The 19,978-nt window shown below is 37.5% G+C and overlaps 2 protein-coding genes across 9 annotated transcripts in view; one reads left to right on the forward strand and one right to left on the reverse strand.

The window, feature by feature from the left end:
* Window positions 1-19,978, forward strand: part of CASK (calcium/calmodulin dependent serine protein kinase) — a 400,881-nt gene that overhangs the window by 215,766 nt on the left and 165,137 nt on the right. For all 8 annotated transcript variants that reach the window (XM_060086299.1, XM_060086301.1, XM_060086303.1 and 5 more), the window contains exon 5: window positions 1,680-1,752. In XM_060086299.1, coding sequence (XP_059942282.1) covers window positions 1,680-1,752 — 73 coding nt within the window. The remainder of the gene's footprint in view (window positions 1-1,679; window positions 1,753-19,978) is intronic.
* GPR82 (G protein-coupled receptor 82) lies at window positions 12,185-13,195 on the reverse strand. Its single transcript, XM_060088111.1, has one exon. It carries the CDS (start codon window positions 13,193-13,195, stop codon window positions 12,185-12,187), a length of 1,011 nt encoding a protein of 336 aa, XP_059944094.1.

The raw sequence follows: 19,978 nt of genomic DNA on the forward strand, positions 1-19,978 counted from the left end.
ACAGAAAGTTAATTTCAACTGCACTGGCCCAGGCAAAGAATATGTGACCATGACCCGCCATGTGTACATTTGCAAAGTAAGAAAAATTGAACATCACAACTGCAGGAGCCTGGCTCCTTCTGCTTAGAGCCCAGTTGTGAGGAGACAATGATAAGTACAGGAACAAAGCCTGGGTTTTTTTTTTTCCCCCTGCCTGTCTTTCTTTTTTTTTTTTTTTTTTTTTTTCGGTACGCGGGCCTCTCACTGTTGTGGCCTCTCCCGTTGCGGAGCACAGACTCCAGACGCGCAGACCCAGCAGCCATGGCTCACGGGCCCAGCCGCTCTGGGGCATGTGGGATCTTCTTGGACTGGGGCACGAACCCGTGTCCCCTGCATCGGCAGGCGGACTCTCAACCACTGCGCCACCAGGGAAGCCCCCTGCCTTTCATTTTTAAACTAAAACCTTCTGATCAATTCTAATACATGAAATAATGCATATGCTAATTAGAGGGACATTGATGTGAGTTTGGCTAGATAGTAGCATACCAAAGAGGGAACTCAATGGAAATGTCTTTTAATTTTAAAGCAGGAGTGGAGAAAATTTTTTTTGGTCTTGAGTCACAAGCACACACACAAGGTCATTTGTAAGTACCATTAAATTATTTAGTTTTTATTTTAAAGTGTGGGGAATAAAATATCTGGATAGAAAAAAACAAAATGCAATAAATACTAAGCAATAATTAATGTTAAGTATATTGCATTTCTGTGTCATGGCTAGTTGGGAAGGAAAAGGGGAAAGTGAGAAAGGAAGAGGGATAGTAGGGGGAAAACGACAGATATGAAGGGAATAAAATTCAGAGGAAGAGAAGATGAAAAAGACCCTCAAAGAAGAAACAGTGGGATTACAGAAGAACTTCAGAATGGAGGGAAGGAAATCGAAGTAAGTTCTGAAGTAATACTGAATGAACTGCTCTTGCCACACCCTGTGGCTAGTTGACCCTGTTACCATTTTTAAGGACTGTTCTTTAAAATGCTCGCTGCTCCTCTGTTCTTCACCTGGACCCAGTGCGGAGCCTCTGTGGACCCTGCTGACCTTGTGAGGAGTTTGACTTCCTAGGACTTAGGCCCAGAAGGAACTCTGCTTTGTTCAAGGATGCCCCAACTAAAACTTGATTATGTTGCAAAAAGAAATTGTAGAGGCATAAGAGGGTTCTTCTTTCTTGTTTGTCCTTAGAGCTAAATGGAAATAAGACAGAGAGTCAGCCTCTGCTGACAGATAAAAGGTTCCCACCCCTTTAGTCAGAATCCTTGGTGTACCTCTGAGCACTGGTCACTTAATAGCAATCCAGTGTAACTAAGTAGAATTAACTGAGTGTCAGAACACTTTTTTTTTCATGTTTTAAGCTTGAATTTTTAGTTTGCAGAGCTATTTTACTTATGAACGGTGTGAAATTCCTTTGACTTAGATATCTCAGAAAATACAGAACACATTAATTCTTCATAAAGCTCATAAACTTATGCATCTGCCAACTTTTTCATTACTAAGCTGCACATTCCACCAATCTTGTCTGTTCAAATGAAAAGTGTCCGTGGACAGTGAGTATGAAGGTGGGAGTTACAAACTAGGGACACTGTACATTAAGTTTTAAAAATATAAGGTTTTTTTTTTACAGTTTTAGATTTCTTTTGTTTTTCTACAGTCATTACATGAGACAGATACTGGAAGCTCTACGCTATTGTCATGATAACAACATAATTCACAGGGATGTCAAGGTAAGTCATTTTTATCACTAACTTTAATATTTGTGAATAGAAACTAACTTATAGCAATGATAAGAATTAGAAATTTTTCTTTAGTGTTCTTATAAAGAGTATCTTAAAGTTAATTTTACTTACAAATAAAAATTTGTTCAACTGGTTTATATTTGGAGAATTGTACTAGTTCTTAATAGGAACACTTTTTATCATTTCAGTTTCCTTATTTTTATTAAAATGTACATGCATTCTAAAATTCTGTTATTCCTCCTTCGCCATTATGTGTGTAAGAGAGAAGTGTGAAAATCCAACAAATAGGAAGAACCAAACAATATCCTATACTAAGTTAATTGGGGGGAAATTAGAATTTGGTTTATATAGTAAAAGTTCATCACACTCTTATATTTTAATGTTGCAATGTAGAATAGTCAGCATTTTATTTTCTTTGCAGAGAGTTTTTAAAAATAGTCTGAAATCGTAATTATAAATGCAATATAGTTTGTATCCTTAGGAATATGAATATTACCATTATTCAATCTTTGTGCCTGTTTAATCCCAGTATCAAGTTTATGAGAACTGTCAGCCCCTGGCTTGTAAGGTGTCAGGCAGGACATGGAGGCATGCAAGAAAGGAAGCCATGGGCCTTCCTCCTGATGCCTACCCCCTTTCAAGGCCTCGAGTCACTAAGAGCCCCTGTGGTCTCTCTGGCCCTGTTGTCTACTTTCACGTGCTCCTGTTTTGTCACTGGCCTCTCTCTAACCCGCAGCATCCACAGATATGGCGCTCTCCTTCCCTCAAGATGTATTATCAAAGGCCTGGCTTCTTTAATGTATTTTAATGGTTAAGAAAATTAAGTAGAATTTAGTTAAATTTTCTATAACGTTTGGGAAATTTTAACTGAAATTCTTGTGGTTAAAAGCTGAGGGAAAGCATGAGCAATTCCAGATCAATCTGGTAGAATGTTATAATAGCAATGAAAAATAATTGGAGAAATGCTCAGAATACACATTAGTGTAAATTAGTTGTAAAATGTTTTATTCTTTTCAAATGTGGTGATAGGAAAATGATATTATTATCGCCACTCAACATTAAACAGCCCAGTGGATACATAGCACTTTTATAAGGAAGTATTCTTCAGTTATGCAAACAAAGAGAATAAGAAGTGTAGAAAGATAAAGGGGGGAGGGAATGGTCAATGATAGCAACGTGCTGTGTCATTCTTTTGCATTTGATTAATGTAAGAAAATGCATGTATACAGAGTGAAGTATATCTCCTTATATACAATGACAAAAATGACAATTTGAGGGACTTCCCTCGTGGTCCAGTGTTTGAGACTCCGTGCTTCCACTGCAGAGGGCGCGGGTTTGATCCCTGGTTGGGAAACTGGGATCCCACATGTCGTCCGGTGTGGCCAAAAAAAAAAAAAGACAATTTGAAAAGTTAAAATATGTAAAACAGATTCTTAGTTCAGAGAGTAGCATTGTGTTAAAAAACACTTTTGCTCAAGAGGCAATTTTTTTAGTTTGAGATATAATTAACGTTTAACATTATGTTAGTTTCAGGTATACAGCATAATGACTTGATATATGTGTATACTGTGAAATGATCACCACAGTAAGTCCAGTTACTCTCTGTCACCATACAAAGTTACAAAATGTGCAATATAATATTATTGACTAGTCACCAGGCTGGACATTACATCCCCCTGACTTATTTATTTTATGGCTGGAAGTCTGTACCTCTTACCCGCTTCACCCATTTTGTCCACCCAACCCACTTCCCCTCTGGCAACCACCATTCTGGTTTCTCTGTCTGTGAGTTTTGTTTTGTTTGTTCATTTGTTCTGATTTTTAGATTCAGCGTGTAAGTGAAATCATAGGGTATTTCTCTGTCTGTATCTGACTTATTCACTTAACATAATACCCTCAAGGTCCATCCACATTGTCACAGTGGCAAGAGTTTGTTCTTTTTTATGACTGAGTAGTATTCCACTGTGTATGTGTGTGTGTGTGTGTGTGTGTGTATACACACTACATCTTCTTTGTTCATTCATCCATCAACGGACACTTAGGTTGTTTCCATATCTTGGCTATTGTAAATAATGCTGCAGTGATATGGGGGGTGCACATAGTGTTTTTTCTTTTAGTGTTTTCAAATTAGTGTTTTTGTTTTCTTCAGATAAATACTCAGAAGTAGAACTGCTCGATCATATGGTATTTCTGTTTTTAGTTTTTTTGAGGAGCCTCCATACTGTTTTCCAGAGTGGCCACACCAATTTACATTTCCACCAACGGTATATGAGGGTTCCCCTTTTTCCTACATCCTCACCAACACTTGTTATTTCTTATCTTTTTGATGATAGCCATTCTAACAGGTATGAGGTGATATCTCATTGTGGTTTTGATTTGCATTTCCCTGATGATTAGTGATGTTGAACATCTTTTCATGTACAGGTACCATCTGTCTGTCTTTGGAAAAATGTCTATTCAGATCCTCTGCCCATTTTTTAATCAGATTGTTTGGGTTTTTGTTATTAAGTTGTAAGAAGCAATTTTATTTTGAATTCTGTTCTTGAAAGGTAATTATATCACTATCATATAATAAATGATTGACAATGTACTCTACTGTAATACTTTCAATAATATAGTCAGCTTTTTGATTAGCCATGGTATTTGATATAATGACAATCCAAAACCAAATAAAATCCCAAAGTAGTTACGTTTGAATGCTGTGCTTCACCTTCTAACTTACATTCTGATTGATTTATTCAACAAATATCCGAGTGCCTACTTCATGCAGTATACTGTGCTTGGAGCCCTAAAGGCATTATTATGGTCTCAGTAGAGAGATGAGATAGTCTATCTGTTACCAGCTACTACGGAATAGCACACAGTGACTTGCAACAACAAGCGCCATTTATTTGCTCTCAGTTCTGCAGTTGAGCAGAGCTTGATGGGGACTGCCTGATTCTGTTTCACAGGCTGTTGGCTAAGGCGGCATGGTTAGTATCCACAAAGGCTTCACTCACTTTTCTGGCATCTCAGCAGAAGTGAATAGAACAGCTGGAAGCTGGCTAGGCCCTCTTCATAGTCTCTCATTCAGAACATTTCTCTCTTTCTTTGTCTTTCTCCCCGCTTCATGGCCCACTTTTCTAGCAGGACAGTGTCTCATGGCACCAAAGGAGCAAAAATGGAAGTTACCAGGCCTCTTGAAGCCTCGACCTGGAATTGGCACTGTGTCCTGTCCTCTGCGTTCTGTTAGTCAAAAGGTCACAAGAGTAGCCTGGATTCAAGAGGAGGAAAAATAAGTTGCACCTTTTAGTTGGAGGAGCAACCTATGTGCACAAGAATAGGAGAACTTGTTTGTGGCCATCTTCACAGATAGACAAAACAAATAATTATCGTCCAAGGTACGGGATGGTAAATATAATTAAAAGACAGAGTCAGAGAAACGTCATGGAGGAAGTTACATTTTAGCCTAGTCTTGAGTCATGGGGGAGTTACACAGGGATGAGAGGACATTTCAAGCAACAGGATAGTGTGTGCAAAGGCTCAAAGTTAGTTTTGTGTTGGATTTTAAAAAATTTGTTTATTGTGTCTAAGGCACATGCCAAATAATTTTGAGGAAGCATCCAGAAACATTCTAAGGAAGGGAAGAGAGAAGTGATTCTGAAACTGCAAGTTAATAAGAAGAAACCACCAGAAAAGGCACCATTGTTGAGTTGGGAAGCAGACTCTCAACACAGAGCACACATTATTGTTGATATTCTTTATATTTCAGTACCTGAAATCTATACATTTTGCATGGGTAAATGTAATACTCACATTTAGCTAATGGGTAAATTTGAACTTGGGTGTATTCTTAAGACACGCATCCAAAAATATGTATCGAGTGCCTACTATGTGTCAGGCACTATTCTAGGAACCGGAGCTACATCAGTGAACAAAACAGACAAAATCACTGCCCCTGTGGAGCTGACTTTCTAGTTCAAGGAGACAGACACTCATCACTGAGCATAAGGAAGTCAACTGTGTAGTAGGTTAGAAGGTGAAAAGGACTACAGAAAAAAAGAGAGCAGCCAAAGGGGTAGGTAGGGACTGCTGGAGAAGGGGTTGCAATTCTAAATAGGGTGATCCAGCAGGCCACATTGAGAACCTGACCTCTGGCAAGGACTCGAAGGAGAGAGAGAGAGTGCACTAACTGACATCGAAGGAGGAGAGTTCTGGGTAAAAGAACAGCCAGTGTAAAGGCACTAAGGCAGGAGCATAAGTGCCCTTTTGAGCAAGAGCAAGGAGGCCAGTATGGCTGAGGCACAGTGAGCAAAGGGGACAGTGGATAGTAGATGAGGTTAGAGAGGAAAGGAGGGGAGGGACTTTGACTTTTACTCTGACGGAAATGAGGATTCACCAGAGAGTTCTGACAAAGATGGACTATGATCTGACTTTCCACGGTAACAGGACTATGTTGCTTTGTTGGTAATTCATTGAATAGGGGCTCAAGGGTGGAACTTGGGAAACAGGAGATGGTCCTGCCTGGCAGGGCCAGAGTGGTAGCAAGGAGGTGGTAAAAAAGTAGATTTCCAGATATATTTGATGGTTGTGTCAACAGAATTTGCTAATATAATTTCAGTAATTTAGGTAACCCAAAGTAGTTTCATTCAGGGCCTTATAATTATAGGGGTTTTCCAATGTAGTGATCTTTAATAGCAATACATTTCACATGGCTAATAATTTAAAATTTCACTTGATGTGTTGTTACTGTTTTTGCTAATAACAACTAATTTTGCAGCCTATTAGCTTTTCTTCACATTCAGATATTGTATATTCAGTGACTTGTCTGAATAGATTTCTTCTGTATGTAGATTTTGGTTTCTGCAGTTTTTGTCAAAATTTTCTTCCCTTTACTTAGTAAAGAAAATAGAAGACCATTGCAGCGTTCCATTCCTTTGAGAAATATTTAGATTATTTAATCATCTGTTTCAGCTAGCCAAGAATATTCTCATTTTCTCCCTGGTTCTGGTTCTCTCTCTCTCTCCTTCCCTCCCTCCTTCACCTCCCCCCCCACCCCAAGTTCTTGATATTGATCCAAAAGCATTGCGTTTCCCAAAGGTCCTAACATTATATTAATAATACTTTTTTCTTTACTTGGTATTAATTTCTTTTAGAAATCATAGTACCTGAGTCTAAAAATGTTTGGTTATATCAGGTTAGATTTGAGTATATGGTGCCATGTGACCTGTAGTGGAAACTGCTCGCTTTCGAGAAGCAGCTTCACATGAAATTGTGTAAAAAATAACTATATAATCCTTTGAAATTTGGGAAGGTGTGTCATCATAGTACAGCATCTCCCAACAGCCATGCACATTTGGGGCCAGGCACTTTGTTGTGGGAGGCTGTCCTGTGTGTTGTTGCCTCTACCCAGCCTCTACCCACTACATGCCAGTAGCATTTCCCCCCAATTGTGACACTCAAAAATGTCTCCAAACATCGCCAAATGTCCCCTGGGGCACAAAAAAATCACCCCCAGTTGAGACCCACTGTCAATGGCATATTTCTCATGTTTTGACTCCCTATAGGCATTAATTAAGGCATGTATTTTATTCCTTTTTTTCTTATGAAAGGATGTGTGGTAACTTTCATTATGTTTCAGTGTTTTCTTCCTCTCACCCCTGAATTACAAGTACTTTAGAAAGAAATAGAACAGTTTTCAAGGTAAATGCAACTCCTGGCTCCTTGCCTGCCTTCACTTGCTCTGTTAAGCAGTGAAAGTTGAAATTTTCTTGTCTCTCCTGACTCCCAGAGACAGCCTCACAAAGCATCACCTGGGCGTGGAGAGACAAGCAAGCCGTAGACCTTTCTGTGGCTCTGACCTACTGATGTACTGTTCTAATAAACGAAGTTGAAGTTAAGCAGCTTCTTTGAGAGCAAATTGCTGTACACACAGTCACTTTCTATTCTGAATAGGGCCTGTGCCCAGGAGGTTTGGGGGCTCCGTTTTTAGTTCTCAGAACTGCAAAACCCCAGTCTCACAGCCGCTCAGCCAGGAGCCTCCGCCCAGGCATTTCTGTGTGTGCTTCCTTTAAATGGTTTTCCTCGCTAACCCGTGAACACGCCTGGCTGCTCTCTGGTCCCCTTATGGTATCAGTTCTCCTTTCACCAGCTTAGGGCCAGACTTCATTATAAATGGGTGTTCATCAGATCACGCTAGTTGCCATAGCATTGTGGATTTCTTACGGTATTTCTTCCTCTATTGCTCTTGACATTTCTTTTACATCTCTTACCACAACTCCCAAAAGTCCCTCATGTTTATATAAAATATTGAAATTCTCCTTAAAATGAGAACTTATTCTATTCTTTATTATAATCACACAGGCTTACCTTCTGCGTTACTTTCGTAAGGTTGTTGTGAGCATAATGTACATGTTCAGATTGAAAGTGGGGGTTTTAATACTTAGAAATACAAGATAAATTTAAGATGATTTTGCTTCTCTTTTTTCCACCCACCCCCCTTCAAAAAAAATCAACTCCTTGATTTGAAAAGAAAAGAATGACTGTTTCTTTTGCTTAACAGATGTGAATCCTTTCACTGCTCCTTTCCTTTTTAGCCAACGGTAGCAAGCATGTATGATACAGCCAGAGTATTTGTGCTGTCAGGTATAAAACCTTTCTAGCTGTAGTAACTCTTGCCACTGATATCAACTCACTTTGAATTTGGGGGCAGTCAGAGAAGGTTCATGGCATTGGGCTGAAGGATTGAAATGCTTAGCAAATTACCAGTGTCCCTCTGTGCTCCCTTTGTGGTTTGCCAAGCAAGATTTCCTTTCAACCTGTCTTCACACATTTGTTCATAACAACTTCCACCCTGCAGACTGCAAAGCCAGAGGTGGGCTGCAGTCGTCCTTACCAAATCAGAACAGGGTTGACATTGTAGGGGAACAAAACTTGCCACCCCCAAAATGTATCTCTTTGGCTTGAAGATTATTTGGGGCTGGTTGTTTTTAAGAAACAAAAGATTCAGGGAGTCTTTCTTTTTACCTCCTCCTTAAGCGCCTGAAAGAATTTAAAGGGCCTGGCCTAGGAAGAGTACTATCACCAGAGATGTCTGCAAAGAGTATGGGCTGGTATGGTGGGGGAGCTGAGCAGGCTGGGGACACCAAAGTCCTCTCTGTGTTCCATTGTCTTTGCATGGAGTAGCAAGCACTTGTTTACCAAACATTTGTTTTTCTATCTCCATGTGAGTTGCCTTCCTCCCCTTTGAAGTCCCAAACCCCGACCTCCTTCTCCTCTCTCAGATGGCATGTAAGTTCCAACTGCCCAGCTTGTCCTTGGGCCTCATATTCCTATGGAACGCCCATAGGTACATAATTTAATGTTTTTTTCTCCTGTTAATCTGTCTCATGTCATTAACTCTTAGACCAGCCAGGAGAACCTACAGGGGCAGAGGAAAATTTTTTCCTTCTTCAACATCTTCCTCTTCTACTCACAGAATAGAAACTCACTTTCAGGTTGAGTAGTACATCCTTAATTTTGCTGGTCTAGTCTTAATGGTATGTATTCCTGATTAATAGTTTGCAAGTTGCCTTGATGGGAGTGTATATATGAAAGGATAAAGGGGGAAATAAACATTTATCATGCCTGTTAAGATACAATCTTGTTGATCTTCAAGTCAAAATTTGAGGTTTCTGAAATTGTGTTTGACTATAACTCACGGACACATTAAAAACATTGTTTTTCTGAAATTCACACTTTAAAGTTAGGGTAAATTTAGAAAGGGATACCTTATATAAAATATTTGCCATAACATTAAATAGGCAGTACTTCAATTACACAAAAAATTCAACATAATTTACAATTACCTATTCACGAAAGCATCTATGGTGTAAAGATAAACATGGTGATTAATAAGCTCAGTACAGAGAATTAAATCAGAAGTTGTCTATCAGAATGAGGAACTTGAGAAATTGCATATCTTTTTTCCTGCCTTTTTTTTTTTTTTTTTTTTTTGCGGTACGCGGGACTCTCACTGTTGTGGCCTCTCCCGTTGCGGAGCACAGGCTCCGGACACGCAGGCTCAGCGGCCATGGCTCACGGGCCCAGCCGCTCTGCGGCATGTGGGATCTTCCCGGACCGGGGCATGAACCCGTGTCCCCTGCATCGGCAGGCGGACTCTCAACCACTGCACCACCAGGGAAGCCCCCTGCCTTTTTTAAATGTAGGAAACTCTACTTTGGTGTAATATCTTTTATCTTTTATTTAAATAGTGGTGATATAAAGTGATTTTTTTAGTAATGACTTTTACAAGTTACATATATTTTTAGAACTCCTAAGTGCAGTGAGATTTAATACAGTACTGCTTATGTTAAATGAAAACTATTGATCATCTTCTCAATTCCTCTTAGTCTAATGAGTTCTGGTTTTAAAACTTATGTAAGAATAAAAGTATTGCTGTAACTGTGGAGAAAGCTGGATGTCTTGGGAAGTCTCCTGGTCGACTTTGAGTTATTATGTGATTCTCATGTATATGAAATTACTAGATTGGACACCCCTGTGTAGAGCCAGCACTTAGGGAGTCACCTGGAGTTACCAGGTCTTCCTTCGTCTCTGCAAATTAAAAATAATAAGACAGAAATAAGATTGCTACTATAAAAGAATAGTTGTATACTGTAAATATTTGAAGCCAGCATGTGTTTTTTCTGATGTTTCTCTGAACATTTTCTTCTCTCAGTTAAACATTGAAGTAAAAAAGGAGAAAAAATATTTACTGTTTTCTATTATTTTTCAATGAAAATTGCACAGATGTGTTGGGAAAACCTCTAGTGATTTTGAACACATGGCTCTTGGGGAATCTGTATAGTGAATTGTTTCTATATTTTAAATTCTAGAACGAAACATGCTATGAGATTAAAGACTTAGAAGTGCCATGTGAACTTTAAACTTTCTGAGCACTGAAGAAATTACCATGTAGAGAATAAATGAGTCTTTAAGCAGTCTCTAACGAAGTAGCAGGTTACAGTTAAGGTTTATTCAACTTCAGTTTTATTCAGCTGTTTATGTTTGGTTCTTATCTGAGCAGAGAGAATGAGAGTACCATAGGAGTAGAAATAGAAAAGAGACTAAAGCTCCAAAGGTGCTTATGATCTCTTTAGGAAGATAAAGCACACATTCTTTTTTATTTTAAATTATAATATATATAATACAGAGTATAGCCACCATCATTTGTCTTACTGTGACAAGACTGCATGGAAGAAAGAAATGACCGTTCAGAAAGGCTTACCCTTTAAATATTTACTTAGATATTGGAGAAAATTTGGGTGACTTATTTAACTATGCACTTCAGTTTTTTCATCAGTAAATTGGCATACGTTAGGGTTGTAATGATTAAAATAATACATGTGAAGCATGTAAGCAGAGTGCCTGGCACAATAGCAAGTACTCAGTAAAGGATAGCTACTCATAATAGTAACATCATCTGGTTTAATCATAGTACTTATGAATTACATAGTATTTTTTCATTCTACAAATGAAGAACTTAACACTTAAAGTGGGTGATTTGCCTAAGATTGTCCAGCTAAATAAGAGGTGGAACTAGTATTGAATCTAGGGACTCTAACTCCAGAGACCAGTCTTGCAACGATGATACTGTTATACTTCCTATCATTCATTCATTTATTTCACAGAAATTAATTAAACATATTTACATGCTAGGTACTGTTTGTCATTAATAACATTATTTATATTGAATACAGAGGAAAATATACAAAATGTGATGAAGATCAGCATGTAATGGCATTATATTCATTTTTATTTTGACAAAGCCTAATCCAAATATTTAAGCATATTTATAAATAACATCTACTTAATAAATACTGGAATCAATGAATGTTGCTTCTCCCAGGATCATGAACCAGATAACACCAAATAAATAATGTGTTTATAAAATAAAACCTTGGATTTTTATAGTACATTATTCATACATTTAGATAGAACTTAAATGAGGAAATTTCTTATTCACTTTTTTCTTTTACTCGTTTTTAAAACTACCAACAAGACATTACCCATAGATGGACCCTTGTATTCTAACTACTAAAAAGTAGAAAAGTCATAAACCATTTGCTTCTTTATCCTATAGTTGTGATGTGTTGTGTTTTGAATAGAAGCATCCATGGTTGAGTTTAAACAGAAAATGGTCTGTTGGCTTCATATGCAGTGGGATCCTTTCAATATGCTTGACTTTTGCCTCTGTTAACTCTCTGCCATCTCAACTTTCACTATAAGTAGAACCGTAAAGTGAGTTTTATGTTTGCTTGTTTGTTTGTTTATTTTTAAAAACCAAAGAGATTTTCTTGGTGCCTATTATCATCCAAGCTCTGACCTGTTAATCATGTAGTTTAGGGTCCCTAATAGAGTCATATGAACACTTTTCTGCTTGGTGTTGTTTTCCATTCAGAAATCAACCAGAGGGTTGTATATGTGGTGACTCAGATTTTGTAAAGAGATCATATAGTGTCTTCTTGAATGTTTTATCTAAAAAAAGAAATATAATGGGGTCTGTGCTACTTCTGGCTGATGCAAGACAGGTGAGGATGTTTTTTATCTCAATTAAATAATTCAGTTGCTGACAGTCCGATCCTTGGCGTAGAACAAAAAAAATGGGTTTAAAAATGCTATATGGAAGGAAGCAAACTATTAGTAGAATCTGGATAACCAAAAGGTGCCTTTTCACAGAGCTGTAAGTCAAATCTTTCTCTGTAATGGATGTACAGGTCCTTATTTTTCTCAGATGGTTGACAAAAGAGTAATATGATGTTAGTACGACTAAACATGAAAATCCAATAAATGTGGTTCCAATGAGGCCTGCAGTCTGAGAGATCATGGCTCCTAGTTCCATCTGCCGATTGTAGCACAGGGTCTCTTCTCCTTCTGTGGCCTCCACAACTGAGTAGTATATGATAATTGGAATAATTACGCCTAGAGCAACTACCCATATGTAAACACATAGTTTTCTAGCAAAGTTGGGCTGGCGAAATTTTTTCAGTAACTGGCCATAAAATATTTTCTCGTAGCACGAAGTGGTCTCTTGTGTGGAATCCTTTTTCATTAAGGTAGCATAGCGGCTTATGGCAATCCAACTTAAAATTAAGAGGCTGACAAACATACTTACATGCATGGATAGAGTTCCCAAAAAGTTGACCACCCTGCATTGCACAGATTGATATTCCCATTGAAAACCTTTCAGGAAATAGATAACCATGAAAGGCATGGCACTGCACACAAGCAAGTTTGCAGTCACAAGATGTGCTAGGTAGATGTGCGTTGATGTTTTCTTAGCTATTTTTGTTAAAAATACCCACTGAGAGAGAGAATTTCCAAAGAGACCAATGATACAAAGGAAGGTATAAATGATCGGTAAAGCCATGGAAGAGATCATGGATGGTTGAATACATGTTGAGTTGTTACTCATTTATATCAGATTTCCTTGAATTTTGCCACAGGAACTAGAACAAAATTGCAGATATTTAGTATTAAAATTATAGATGGTATTTCAGCTAAATAGTTTTTTTATAAAGCATTGGATAAAATAAAATGGTAACATAAATATATTGGATGAAAAGGGAAAGTATAGATGCCGTCTCACCTTTTCTAATCACGATTGTCCAATTGAAATAAAAGAAAGTTGCTTATTGTGGATGGTGCCTTTGTCTAAAAAACAAAATTTGATAGAAATAGTTAAATGCCTGAGATTTATTATTTTATGCTAGAGAAATTTATAATTCTTATATTAGATTTTAAGGCAATTTGTAAATGACAATTGATTTTTAGCCTAGAAAGGTAATTTAAAAATTTTTAAGGCACATACTAGCCAAAGGAAAGTGTTGCAAAAGTATTTTGTGGCCATGTTAATAGAAGACCGATTTTTAATTACCACGTTAATTGTACCTAAATACTTTTCAAAATGGTGTCTTTTCATGGCTAAAGAACTTCTCTATAATCTAATACTATTAGAAAAGTCACTTTTCATATTTCAGAAGTAAACTTAATTCTACATAAACACTTAGGCAAGGTCCTAAATTGAACAGAAGGAAAGTGTAGTGACCAAGGATGGACACCAGAATCCCAGGGTCTTTACCAAATGGCATCAGTAATTTCTTGTTTCAAATATTTAATGCTAATCTATCATACTTCAAGAAAAATCTAGTTTAAGATTCTGTGTCAAAACTGTAGTTGCTACTGCTTGTTGGTTAGAGCACCCTCATGTGTCTTTGTGAGTAATTTAGTATCTTGGTTTTTCAGAGAAGTTTTTTTTAGAAGATATTTTAATCACAGTATAAATGCAGGTGTGATTTTGCTTTTTTAATGTCTTATTTTTAAATATTTCTTGCTTCAAAAGGTACAAATACAAACTCCTTTTTATTCTTATTTTTCTCATGCCTTTACTTCTTTCAGGTGGAAGTAAGAAAACTTTTTGGATTCTGGTCAAATAAAAATCATGAGCTCTATTCAGAATGTGCTTCATTTCTCTGTATTTTTCACCATACCTTTCTAAGTACCACATTCTCCACTCTTTTATAATCTAGAATAGGGATTCTCGATCTTTTTCTTCTCATTCTCTTTTGATAAACACAAAATATTTTACTACCCACCGCCTTCTGAGATTCTTATATGCCCCCAGCCCCTCAGGAATATTTTACTCTCTACCCCTCTTCAGAATCATGATTATATTTTCTGCATCTTAGAGTATAGAAATAGGGATTTTTCCCAAAATATACCATTATAACTTTGAAATAACTTTTTAAACCAATCTTCACCCAAAGGCTTTAAAGCTTGAGTATCTCTAGGTTCAAATACTAAGACCCTTAATGTCTACCAGTGTCTTTATCATTTTATTTTGTTGCTTTGCAATTTTTATTTAGAAAATGGTCCATATGCTTCAGAGTGAGTTTGTATCTGAATCCAGTACAGCCTGGCAAATTGGAATTGATTTTAAAATCAGTCAGATAAAAAAACGGTTCTGAAGAACCTAGGGGCAGGACAGGAATAAAGACACAGAGGTAGAGAATGGACTTGAGGACACGGGGAGGGGGAGGGTTAAGCTGGGACGAAGTGAGAGAGTAGTATTGACGTATATACACTACCAAATGTAAAATAGATAGCTAGTGGGAAGCAGCTGCATCACACTGGGAGATCAGCTCCGTGCTTTGTGACCACCTAGAGGGGTGGGATAGGGAGGGTGGGAGGGAGACGCAAGAGGGAGGCGATACGGGGATATATGTATACATATAGCTGATTCATTTTGTTATACAGCAGAAACTAACCCAACATTGTAAAGCAATTATACTCCAATAAAGATGTTAAAAAAAAAGATTGAGGCTGAAATGAAATATTTACAGACAAACACCACCTGAGGGAGTTTATCAACAAGAGACTATCACTAAAGGAACTTTAAAGGATGTAGTTTAGGAAGAAAGAAAAATGCTCCCCAAAGGATGGTCTGCAATGCAAAAAGGAATGATGAGCAAATAAAATCGTAAACATTTATGTAAATCCAAACCAAAATAGTCATGTATTTTAAGAGTAATTTCAAATTTGTGGATTTAAAACAGGACAGAACGAAAGTGCTGGGCAAGAATAATATGCAAGTCAAGAGTGGGGTCTAACTTGATGTTCCAATGTCTTTGTATTCTTTGGGAGTGGGATTAACATACTGTTTCACTTTAGTATATGTCGAGTTAAATATGCATGACAAGATTTCAAGGTAACCACCTAAAAAATAGAAATAGAGTGCTGAAATTCTAATTTACCTGGGGGTGGGGGGATGGAACAAAAATGAAAAAAATCAATTAAAATATGGAATAAATATTTTTAAAAAGCAAGATTATAGAAATCATCAAAATAAATATTAATGGACTAACCTTGCCCATGAAAAGAGCAATCAGGGACGCAGTGAGAGAGTGGCATGGACATATATACACTACCAAATGTAAAATAGATAGCTAGTGGGAAGCAGCCGCATCGCACTGGGAGATCAGCTCCGTGCTTTGTGACCACCTAGAGGGCTGGGATAGGGAGGGTGGGAGGGAGGGGCAGGAGGGAGGAGAGATGGGGATATATGTGTACATATAGCTGATTCACTTTGTTATACAGCAGAAACTAACACAGCAATGTAAAGCAATTATACTCCAATAAAGATGTTTTTAAAAAATCAGTCAGAGAGTGAAATTAGCTAGTTTATTTCTTAAGAAAAAATTATCTGATCAAAGTAAATTTTTATATTACATAAGGAATGGAGCTTCCTTTTATGATGATGTTAAAGAAAAACACTAACCCCTGCCTTGTGTAGATAATGCATTATGTACTAAAATCTATAAAGGTGGTGCTTCTGTATTAATGGATAGTACTCCTTTTTTTTTAAACTAGACCACCACATAGAGGATCTGTTATCTCATATTATTCATTACCATTGCCTTGCTTTTCTACTAGCAAATGCTTCAGAACAGAAGAGAGGTAAAAAGACTTTCTCAGAGGCTAGCTTTATCAGACAGATGACATCGAAACTCTATAGGAACCTTCACTGTAACAAACGACAACTAGTTGACCATACTTAGCTTCCCAAACATCAAATTTGTATCTACTGTGTACCTCTGCTTTAAAAGTAAAGTTTGATTATAAAACTGCTAGATAATTCTTTTCTAAAATTTAGAAAATACTCTAAAGCTTAAGAAATCAAATAACAATCACGTTATATATACAGGATTGCTCTCTAGAAAATGTGTACAAGTCTGCATTCCTCTCAGCAGAATGTCTTGTCTTGAATCACTCCTGTAAGACATTGTGCCTCTGCTAATTTGACAAATGAAAGAAGTCTACAGTTCTAACTTCAGTTACTAACAATTATCTACATAATTAATATGCTGACCTTTCTTAATGATCAGCTTTCAAAACTTAAACAGTTTAGTCCTGTTAGAGTTTTTATAGAATTAACTTTTAAGTTAAAAGTGATCAGTCTTACCTGTATGAGTAGTTTATGCCAACCAAGGCTCTGTTGTTCAGGGTGGTGATGCTAAATTTCAGATTTTAAATTCTCTGATCATCACTCTTCCATTATCTTTCAGTTTTAGTCAGCGTGAATAGATTCTTGCATGACACGAACTGCAGTCGGAAGAAAAGGAAATTAAACAAGGGTATTGAAGAAATTCAGTAGTTACGGTAAATGTAGCAACTACCTTCTCAAAAAAAAAAAAAACAACCAAACTCATTTCTCTATTTCTATAGTGGGAGGAAATTAGTGGACAGTATATATACTGTGCTTCCTTTTGATTATTTCATGAACCGGTTACACCTCATTTAACTTCATTAGCATGCTTGGCAGAAGTTAAGTTCAAAGGTTTAATCCCCACGACTAGTTAGTTTTGTACAATACAGTGGTAGAGGGAACCACTCCATAGTAACCCAATAAAATATTGGTACAAACTTGTCTGTAAAATCGTTTGTGGATGGCTTATTTGCAATTCAGCTTTATCACGAATAAAGGGAAACTAAATGCAAAGTTTTCTTACTTGTAGCAGGTTACTGGAATCAAATATAGAGCTGGGGGATAAAGAAGTGAGGCCCAGAGCAGTACATTCAGGGGTTTGGGTCACATCTTGGTTAATTAATGAACTAACTTATTCTACTTCAAATTGTCCTGTGCTGCCTCCATTCAGATTCAAAGTAGTACATTGTTTGGAGCATTTCATAATGAATTTGGGGAATCCTGGAAAGTGCCAGAATCCGAAGACCAAATATGCCTCAAATAAAATCAATAGTTATATTACAATATAAAGAATTGTGAAACCAATTTTATGTATAGTATTGTTTAATCAGTCTATGAACTATTAACTAAATGAAAGCTAAGTGTGTACAGCTGAGGAGCCAGGCCTGCATCACACATTACCCTTCCTTGGGTAGTTAAACCAGTGGGAGTCTGAGAATGGGAACAGAAATCTAATTTCATCAAGCTCAAGTACTTTAGTTATCAGTAAATCTTCATTTAAAATTAATAAACGTACTTTGCCAGTTCTCATAACCCCTGATGCTTATCTTATTTCTTGTTGATTGCATAAATCCTTCCTAATGTTTGCTAATACTTCTCTGTAAAACTAAAGTGAGGACTACATGAGTGTCTGGATTTTGTTCTGCTGTTATTCATCTTTGCATTTGCAGTGCTTGCCATCATTTAATTAAGAACAGTGATTCATCCAGGGGTACATGGCCATTGACTGTAGAGTAATTTGACCTCTGGAATTCCTATCATTTTTACTTCAACAGTTTTTCATGTTCCAGGAAGGAATTATTTAGAACAAAAAAACACTTCAAAATAATTTAGAGAAGAAAGAATGGAAAAGGAATCCTGTTTATAAGTGATTGAAAGATAATTTTAGTATTACCTGTTTGAGGCTTAATAAGTACCTTCGGTCCAAGAAAAAAGAGTGTCCTTACTCTCCACAACTTATCTTCTGTTGTCCCCAAGGTCAGTAGATGACACCATCACTTCTTCAGTTATTCAAGCCAAAAACCTAGGAATCATCCTTGATGCCTCTCTTTCCTTCACATGTCACAGCCAATCAGTTGCTGCTACTGCAGCTTCTACCACCACCACACCAGTATTAGCCACATTTAATGAAAGCCTATTATGTACCAGGCATCCTGTTACGTGCTTTATATGCCTGTCTTATTCAATCTTCACAATACCCTGTTAAATAAATACTACGAAATAAATATCTTCATTTTAAAGGTGAGGAAAAGTGAACATCAGAAAAGTTGCATAAGTTGCCCAAGGTCATGCAGCCATCTGTCCTCATAGAGCAAGTAACTAAAAAGAACAAGGCCATAGTTGCAACGCCTGTTTTTGATCTAGCCTCTAAAGTCAACACTGTCACTTCTGCAGTATTCTGTTGGTCACCCAAAGCCATCAGTGATTCAGTGTGGGAGGGATAAATATCAGGAGGTGATGGTCTTTGGGAGCCATCTTGGAAGCTGGCTACCACAGATGTCAATCAACCAGTGAACCAAAGAAGAGTCAGAAGTACTGCTTAAAATGATGGTCAGTTGACTGATAATTTATAGGGCAAGAATGCCTGGATAGGTGTAATTTTCGCCGTTTCTTCCTCTATTTTCATTTTTTTTTTTTTTAGTGCTCTGTAATTTTCATTTTTTTGCGGTACACGGGCCTCTCACTGTTGTGGCCTCTCCCGTTCCAGAGCACAGGCTCCGGAGCGCAGGCTCAGCGGCCATGGCTCACGGGCCCAGCCGCTCCGCGGCATGTGGGATCCTCCCGGACCGGGGCACGAACCCGTGTCCCCTGCATCGGCAGGCAGACTCTCAACCACTGCGCCACCAGGGAAGCCCTGTAGTTTTCTTAAACAGTGCAATTCACAAATATTTATTGGAGTTCCTACTGTGTTTCTAGTGGCATGTGGAGGTCACAGAAGTATATCAACCACAAGCTAATTTAGGGTCTCTGGAAATTCAAGAGTGGTTCCAGAAGCAAGCCAAGATTCAGATTAATATGTGATGTGTGGTACAGACTTTAAGTGCTCTATGAGTTAGAAAGGGAGAAAACTAAATCAGAGTGGTTCTTACAGTCCAAAGGAACCGAAAGGAAAGAGAAGAGAATACATGGTGAGCAACAATCCTGTGCCAGTACCAGGCAGAACATTTTACATATAAGAGCCCTAGTGATGGGTGGTGGTAGCCCCATTTTACACATGAGGAAATTGAGTCTCAAAGATGTTAAATAGCATGCCCAAGGTGACACAACTAGTAAATTAACTTCAAGGCACATGTTTGGTTTTTTTTCAACCTCACCCTCTACCTTAGCAGAAATTACTGGTTTTTCTCTGGAGTCAATAAGGGTACCTTATGGTAAGTAAACTGGAATCAAGTTTTGAATACTTTTAATTTCACTCATACAGGGTTTCTAGACTCTTAAGTAGCAGAATTGACTGGAAGAACTCAAGCCCAATTTTTTTCTTTCTTTGAAAACTTTGGACTTCAGTAAGCTAATTTTTTTATCCCATCAATATCAGTATAAATTCTTTATGATTTAAGTGATTTTGAGTTCCCTAATTGAAATATAAGGGAATTTTTATTTATATTTTCCTAACATACTGGGAAGTATTATTGCAATTGGTAAAAGGTGTAAATGTCAGAGAATACAGGATTAACAGAAATACAACTTGTCAGGCAGAAATTTCAAGAATTTCAA

This window comes from Mesoplodon densirostris, chromosome X (genome assembly GCF_025265405.1).
Source record: "Mesoplodon densirostris isolate mMesDen1 chromosome X, mMesDen1 primary haplotype, whole genome shotgun sequence".
Taxonomy (NCBI): Eukaryota; Metazoa; Chordata; class Mammalia; order Artiodactyla; family Ziphiidae; genus Mesoplodon; species Mesoplodon densirostris.